Genomic DNA, 8719 nt, shown 5'->3' with positions numbered 1-8719 from the left:
ATTCTGCACTGAAATGACGCATGCTGCGTCCTGAACATGCATCTCTTCCCTGTCCTCCCACACAAGAGAGGGGAAACCATAGATCTCAGGCACAGCTCCGTCACACATCTCAAAGTAATCCACAGATCTACCGTTCAGGACAGCTACATCTAACACTGACCACACTCACACTACCTGGAGTGCAGGCAGATAGTAAAGGCTCAGCCTGTTCTCATATCCCCGCTTGCTACAGACAATGCCCTTTGTAATAACCTTCCTGGGCCCTGCTTATTTTATGATGTACACAATTCTGCATACTGGATCCTGAAGGTACACATACAGCTCTTCCCTTTGCTCACACACACTGGAGGATGCAAAACACAGAGAGTTCATCATATAATCACAGCTGTCACACATCTCGATCCAACCCACACATCCTCATATTGCAAACACGCCTTTACCAAGCAGGCCCAGCTACTGCCTCCACCATTTAGTGTAGATACACCTAATACACTGATTGCATCTGGAGTGTATCCAAATAATTCCTATTGGCTACTGTCAGCTCCAGGGGAACATGGGGGAGATGGCATAGACAACCTAATAGCGTGAGCTGTAATCCTGTGGGTGAGAGTGAATGGGCTGTAAAAGGAGGTGAAGAGCTTGTACATTTCAGCAGCTGTGGGGTTAGCAGAGTAAAGGTATGTATGCCAATGGGGCAGACTGGGCCCTTGCTGACAGAAATGCTGTGCATTTTCAGAAGTTTGAGTTTTGCTCAACTCAGCACTCTGCAAGGGGACAACATACCACCAAGCAACCTGACCCCAGCGTTAACCTAGTTTTTTGCTGTCAGCTATGTATATACTTGTGCTGTAATACACGCTTACCGCTAACTCTATATCCAAACTCTTCAAATCCCAAGGCTTTTCTGAACTAAAGCTAGTCACAGCCTATTGGTGTGGATGGCTTAACCCCCTTAAAAATAAAAATGCCCTCTAAAATAATTCATTCAAAAGAAGAGCATAAGAAAACATCACCGCTTACAAAACAGGTGGCACTGGCCTGCTAGGAATGTTGCAAGTGGAGCAAGACAAAGTTAAGGTTCCATGAATAGCTTAGCTGTGCACATCCATGCCTTCTAGTGCCTGTTAGGTGGAATGTAATTTTTGGACATTTTCTGAGGGTTTCTTTGTTTGTTTGTTTGTTTGTTTTTTTAAAGGAAATGTTGTTGTAAGGTATTTTCCAAAGTAATTTGTGAGACTTCTGTTCATCCAGCTCTCTCATTTAACACAGGCTTTTGGAGTTTGTTTGGGGAGTTTGTTTGTTTGTTGCACTTGGGAATTGATTACAGGGCCTAGAATTTGAGAAGCCAAAAGGTCAATGATGTATTTTTATTATTTATTTCAAAGTTCAGAAAAATGAAATTTGAATGAAAGGACTCCTGGAAATGTCACTGCTGGGAAGAGTACTGCACACAGCTCATTTTTATTCCTGTTTGCTTTGCGGGCCTGCAGCAGCCCTGACAGACAGAGCTGGGATTCTATTCCGATTCTTGAAGCAGCAGCTAAACTGTCAACTAAATTTGGACTTTGGCAGTCATAATTACAGGTGGTGATGTCAGAGGCAGGAACAACACAGCTGCAGTTTCAGATCCCAGGTGGAATTTCTAGAGCTGACAGTTAGAAAAATCATTCCTTTCACTGATAAATTGAGCATATTTGCTTTGGACTCATTGAAAGATTGCTCCCCACGCTGTCCACTTTGCAGTTACTTTTCTGTCTATAACTAGAGAGAGACTGAGGGGTATTGCAGCTGGAGTGAAGAAAAATACATTTGCCATTACATAATATTGGCACTTGAGCACATCAGGTTCTCAGATTTACATTACATATATTTTTTAATTTAAAGTTGCTAACCTTAGTAACTGAGTAAAAGCTTCCCAATGTGATCCTACTTCAGGGCTGTCTGAGGCTGCAGAGATAGAAGCAGTAGCTTTATGACCGGTATGGACTATGCCATTGCTCTCATTATGGTAACTAGAGCAACAGGCTGTCAAGCCTACGGCCAAGATTTACAAAAGTGACACATGATTTGGGTGCCTTCATTTTTGGGTGCCCAAAATGAGACACTTTAGAGGAGTCTGATTTTCCAAACGTGCTGACCACCCACACTCTGAAAATCAGGACCCTTTAAAGGGCACCCAAAAATAGAGGCTCACAAAATTATTAGTCACTTGTGAACATTCTAATTCCTTCCTTAATATTCAGGTAAAGATCTTAAGTCAGATCCAGAATGATATTTCAGCTCTGAACATCTATTGAAATCAGTGTGGTTGCTCGCTCGCTCTCTCTCTCTCTCTCACACCACTTCAGCAAATTCTTACAGCTCTTATAGACCTTAGCACTCTGCTTTGAATCTGTAACAGAACTGCCATTGCTACACACCTACTACTTCAAGAATAATTTTCTCTTCAGGACTCCCATTGGTGTTCAGGGACCCCAGCCTCAATACAGGTCTTACCTTCATACCTTACCTGGTAAACAATGGCCTGCTTTTAAAAGCAGAATACTCCTGGGCTTGGATCTCCACATGATTAACTCCTTGTCTGGGAGTGTGGAATGAAAACAGAGGCCAGGTGACTCCCATGGTTTGGGATTTCACAGCCAACGTTCTGCTGAGCCCTTCTATGGGCTAGAGACGGCTGCAGACAGGAATGCAGGGTTTGATTCATTCCCCTGTTCCACTCTGCACTTAGGAATATTCAGATCACAGCTTCACAACTCTGGCATGTCTCTGTACTGGAGCCTGCAGCAGAGACTTTGCTAAGGACATGATCTGAATCCACCTGCCCTGAATGTTCTGTTTGGGGTGCTGAAAGAGATGATGGGGATTCTCTGGTCCTAACAAGAGGATGGCCAAGAAGTTATTACTAGTCACGATCACAACATGCTTTCTGGGAAGTGAGAGAACGTGCAGCCATTTCACAAGGCAGGAGAAAGCATGCGTGAACACCACCTTAAGACCACTAGCATTTTTCATCGGTAATTGTTGAAAATGCCCATGACCTGTAGGTGGCAGTATTTGCTCTGCTGTCCAGTTCACTAGAGAAACCTGCTTATATAGTGCATTGCCTAAAGTATTTTATTAAAGCTAATGTTAAAATTATATAATACACAAGTTGAGAAAAGTGTGTCTGGACATCTGGGTATAGTGCTTGGATTGTCCACAAATACAAAGTTTGTTTTTTAAAAGTCATATGGTACATATAGTACATAATCAGCAATAACCCAAATTTAGGTGAATAAATTTAAGAATACAGTTTAGATATTAGCATCCAAGTATTCAGGTACCTCACTCAAGAAAAGCTGCACAGAGATTTTACAAACTACACAAACAGTGCAACTGAAATGCCGCCACCTCTGGGTGAAGCGCAGCAAAGCTCAACCCAGCTCTGCCTTTGAGTGATCCTGGGCTGATTCAAGGGGCTGTTTTTGTCCAAGTTTCACTTTGAGCTCTTGGGTGTGTTTCACCCTTCTCATGAAAGTGACGTGTGGGGCTCACCCTATGTGGGCCAGAATAAACTAAGGACTGGTGTGGACCACCGTGAACAGAAACTGCCCAGTTCCCAAGGCTCTGCTTAGGCAACTATCAAGGTGAGTTGCAGAGGAAGGGGATGAACTCTGGAAATTAAAGCTCCACAAGACTCCGAAGCAACATTTATCTATATTTTATTACAAAACCAAAACCAAAACCAGCCAGCCACCTTTCAGTCGAATGAACAATGCTGTAAACAGAACTGCTGGGGGAGACAATACCAAATTTACTTCACTGGTCATCAGTGAACAAGGAAGTATCTCCCCCTCTAACAGGACCAGTGCTGGATGTGGACTTACTCTATGGGGCCCTTGGCCTCTTCTCCCTTGTCCTGGCTGCTGGGGAAGGATGTGCTCGGCTCTACCTCCCAACAGACAGGGGTGGCACTCTGTTCTCTGGTGGGAACGGTAGCACTGCTGCTGGAGGACTTGCTGCTAACATTGCTAGTTTTAGTTCTAGGAGAACTGGCAGAGAGCAGCAGCCACTGTGCAGTTTCGATATGGACAACTGAATGACTGAGTTATGCCACAGGGCCAGGAGTCTGTGTGACTGTCCAACACACAAAAAGCTAGACCACATGTATTGTGTAATTATGGTCCAGCTGCACAGAAATCACTCAGAGCCTCATGCACACACAGTAATGTGAAGCACAAGCCATGCAAGAAACTGCTCGGGACCCTACGTAAACCCACCAACTCAGAGTGCTGCGACTCATTCTCCAGCGGGAAGGGAAGGGGAGGCAGTGTACTGCTCGATTCCCATTCCATCAGCAGAACCAGGCCGGAAGGCAACCCCCTAGCAGATTTCACCTAGGACCTCACAGGTTCTGAGGCTGGCCCTACAAACAGATAATAGCTTGGCTTCCTTGAAGTGGCGCCCAGACTATTAACTTGCAGACAGTAGGTGCGGTATGTTTTTTAAGCATCCTTTAGAGAGAAGGGAGGAAGGGCTGACAGCAGGACAAAGGTTGCAGAAGGGTTCACATGGCAATAGGCAATGTGAGCTCACTGGCTTAAAGTTTCCTGCAGAAAAGATGCAATGAGTCTTAAGAGTGTCAGCCACCAAGACTGGATTTAGGGGGTTTTACTGCCCTGAGCAAACAGGCAGTGACCACCTCTACCAGCCCGCTTCCGCTGCTGAAGATTTGCTGCTCTCAGAGACCATATGAGAAAGCCCACCCTGGCATCCAACCCTCTGCTCGTGCTGGCTGTAGCTATAAGTGAGAACGGCAGCCAGAGCTTATCATTCCTAAAACTAGTACACAAAGAAAAGGAGTTTTTACAAAGTTGGGTTCATTCTTCACTCCTACAACAGGATTAGAGGAGGAAACTGACATTTCTCATTGTACACCAAACCAAATCGTTTCAACGTACACATACCCCCTTCCCCAAAGTATAAAAAGGAAAAGCCAGAAGAGCACATTCAATGTATGTAATTTACAATGAGAAGCCAGCAGTGGGCGCTGCTGTTCACTAAAGACAACAGTTCTTCTTTATGGTGGGTTTGTGAGATTTGTGCTTCAGGGAGACACTTGTCATGAGTTTGTTGTTGTTGATTTTTTAATCCAGACCAAACACTTTAACCCAGCTTCAATCCTGCTCTCCTCCAGAAGGTCCCAAGCTCTGGAATCCAATGAGCAATTTGTTTTTGCAATCGAGCCCTGCTCCCTCTGAATATTTAATTAGTGAACAGCGTGGTGTGAACTTGCTGTGTCGAGATGTCGGGACATTTGGGTTGTGATGCAAGTTCAGCACACACACTGCTGTCACCAAGTGATGTCACCGCAGCACCCTGTGAGTGTGCTACATCACAACACCATGTCACAAAGCCACGCAGCCCAGCGCGATGCCAGGCCTCTCTGCCACAACGCAGTGCTGTGTGAATCAATGTTCTGGGGTCACCCTACAACAGCATGGCACGATGCCTGGCACTATCAGCAGGATCCATGTCAGGACACTTCAATGGTATTGCATGGATAGCTTTGCCACTGTCCAAATCAGGACTAGTTTCAAACCCAGATCACACAAACACTGTAAAAATTGGTGCCTGCCTACCATTTCTCATTAGCCTGAGAGTAGATTACACATTGCAGGTGTACAGGTGAGAGAGATGAGAAATCCCGTTCACCACATTATATGCAATAACACAGCAGCCCCGTTGTGAGCAAAACAGCCGAAGTACATGGATAACAATGTCACCAGAGAGTTGCTTCCCCTACTGGAGCAGAATGCAGGCAGCGGGTAGTAGAGAGTTGCCAGTTTCGGTTGGATGAATTCCTGGAGGCTTCATCACATGACATAATCTTTAATTCCTGGAGACTCCAGGACAATCCTGGAGGGTTGGCAACCCTAGTTTAGATAGAGAATGTGTGCATGAAAGCAGAGGACAAAGGCTGCAGTCCAAATAGGAGTGGCAGGAGAGCATGATGTGTCTGACATCTGAGAGGCTGCTGTAAATAATGCCCCCCACCAACGTGCACGTGGTCAAACAGGCTAGAGCTGCACAAAGCAGGAAAGCGCTGCTGCTTCCCATCATGCTCCACGCACCCCACTGTCTAATGCACAGACCTGGATGATTCTGTCCCTCCACAGATTTTACACGTGTCTAACCGAGACGAACAAGACACTAACTTCGGCCAAGGCACCACCTGCTGAAACGGTCACTGGGATCTCTGAACGCAGCAGCCTGTTCAAGCTGAGCCACTGCCAGGGCTTTAATAGTGTGCATTATTACGGCTTACACTAGAGACATCAGAACAGAGACTGATGTGGTGGTAACTGTGATATATCACACTACTGCATGGGAAGATAGTTACGGGTTCACACGCAGCAAGCACAGGAACCCATGGTACAAGCAGCTATTGTTCAGGTTGTAATGAACAATGCCTTCCTAATGGGCATGGGCTAAAACGACAGAGATGAAACTGGACTCCCAGAGACAGGCCTCTGGCTGTATCTTTCTGTGTTGACATATGTGCTCTCATCTATAGCATTAAGCAGGCTGCAGGAGCACAGCAGAGCTACGTCATGCTTTGTCTTTTGTATTATTCTTATATATGATAGAGGGTATTTCTATGATCACTTTGTGATACATGAAGATGCAGGACTTTAGTGCCACTGGAGTACAGGGAAGGCACAGCTGGGGCCTATACTGAGCCCCCCTACTGTTGGCACCCCTCCTTGTGCTCTTGGAGCTATCTTTGTGCCTCCCGTGATTCAGGTTTGAACGTTGCACTCATTCCTGCTCGCTTATCTGCAGTTCGTTGATGGAAGGGAGCGCTGCTCTCTCAAGGGCCCAATCCTGCATACTGCAGGGGGCCCTCAACTCTAGTGGCAGCTGGGTGTATTTAGTAACTCCCAAGAAGCATCTGGCCTACTGCATGAGTGGGACCTGCAGTGCACATCTGTGAGCATAAGCTGTGGCAATACACTTGCTTTTATGCACACGGAGGTGCTAGAAAGGGAGAGCAATTTGTGGCCAGAGGATGGATCGGTTGCAGACATCACTGCATTACTGGATTCCAGAAGTCAAGGTGTCCCTTTAACCCTAACAGCCTATGAAATCGAGGGACGGGACCAAACAGCAACCCCAACCCCTGTACAAGACAACTGTACAATTTACATATATATTTATATACAGTATATAAAAATCTCTCTTCTCGAGTCCCCGTGAACTCAGAAACTTAAGTTGTCAGTAGCTGTCCAAATGTTTTTTTTTTTTCAAGTCATGCTCTCATTCCCCTTCCCCCAAAGTATTAGATAATGGCATTAAAGAAAAAAAAAACAACCAATCATTAAAAAAAGTGCAAACGTTCTGGGTGCCACTTCTGCTACACTGGATGTTGCCAATGCCACATTGCAGCTGGGTGTCCATCCTTCGGGTGGCCTCCTGTCTTCTATTCATATTTGCTCCTAGACCAGGCGTCCTACTGAAGGAGGTGGGTCAGGCAGAATATTGGTGGGGGGGAAGCAAGAGGGGAAAACCAACATTAAAACCAAAATTGTAGCCAGCCAGTGAAGGCATACTGTACAGCCTCTCTGTGACAGAAAATGCTTCTGAAGGGCAACGATTTCATAGTGAGCTACAAGGCTGACAAGGATGAGGACTTAACAAGCAATAGCCTTGTGGAAGAGTCAGTTTTGGAGGAGTCACATTTACAGCCTTAGGCACGGATGTATTTTTAAACACAAACCACAGCTGCTCATTCCCTCCTGTGGGATGGGTGAATGGTCTGGGCAAAACAACCAAGCCTTCTCTTCCACCTAAGGCCAAATCTTGTTCCCACTAAAGAGCAGAACTCCCACTAATTCTAGTGAGAGTTGGATGGAGCTCTCACTGCACTACCAGCGTGAATCATCTCCAAGGGTGGCCAGCTGGGTTCCTTCCCATCAAGCAGGCAGGTTTGCGAGGAATTCAATCACACGTCAAAGCAGACTCCCCCAACCATCCAGCAGCAGTACCCGGAAACCTCTCTGCTAACCCCTCGTAGCGGCATTCCTGGACAACAGGCTCCAAAGCCCACTGTGCTGCTGAAGCCCCATCTCCAAAACTAATGCTGGGGTTTTAGGAAACCCAGCAAACTTGGAGCGTGAATTCACTGGGAGGGGAGGGATGTCAGTACTTGAAAAGCCCCAGAGCTCTTCTAAGATCTGGGGGAGACACAGCAATGAAAGAGCAATGGGGTTGCTTAGCCGGTTGTATTGAGGTTCACATACATTGCTGTTATGAAAGGCCTGAGGCTACAAACTGCTGCCACGTGGTTCCAGTAACAACCCTTCTGAGATTAGAAATCCCACACCGAGTAGCACAAAGCAAGGCTGAGAGCTACTGGAAGCAAAGCTGCAAGTTTCACTAATGCACTGGCCTTCACTTAACTGGAAATGAGCGAGAGACGTATCCTTGTACTTCAATGGAGTTACACATTTTGCCCTGCAGTACATCTCCTCTGTTAGCCAAGACTGACATACAGATGGTGTTCACATTACTGGCCCTTGCTAGCCCACTGGACCAGGTTGTGGCTGGCCCTTGTATGGATACAGAAAGGATTTAATAGCAGGAAGGAGGCAGAACTATGGCTCTGTCCCCTTCTGTACTGGCCGGCAGAGCTGGCTGGTCATGGAGAGGAGTTACACTCTCCTATAATGGTGGC

General features: G+C 46.2%; 1 protein-coding gene across 3 annotated transcripts in view; it reads right to left on the bottom strand.

Moving 5' to 3' along the window:
• Nucleotides 1–3441: 3441 nt before the first annotated feature.
• SMOC1 (SPARC related modular calcium binding 1) overlaps nucleotides 3442–8719 on the bottom strand; it is a 181078-nt gene continuing 175800 nt past the window's right edge. For 2 of the 3 annotated variants that reach the window (XM_074955557.1, XM_074955559.1), the window contains exon 13: nucleotides 3443–7498. In XM_074955557.1, the coding sequence (XP_074811658.1) occupies nucleotides 7482–7498 (17 nt within the window). In that variant the 3' untranslated portion in view covers nucleotides 3443–7481. Of the gene's footprint in view, nucleotides 7499–8719 lie in introns of all 3 variants that reach the window. The other variant, XM_074955558.1, reaches the window with a different exon arrangement.

This window comes from Natator depressus, chromosome 6 (assembly GCF_965152275.1).
Source record: "Natator depressus isolate rNatDep1 chromosome 6, rNatDep2.hap1, whole genome shotgun sequence".
NCBI lineage: Eukaryota > Metazoa > Chordata > Testudines > Cheloniidae > Natator > Natator depressus.
The sequence above is the reverse complement of the archived record's forward strand: the minus strand, read 5'-3'. Positions and strand labels throughout refer to the sequence as shown.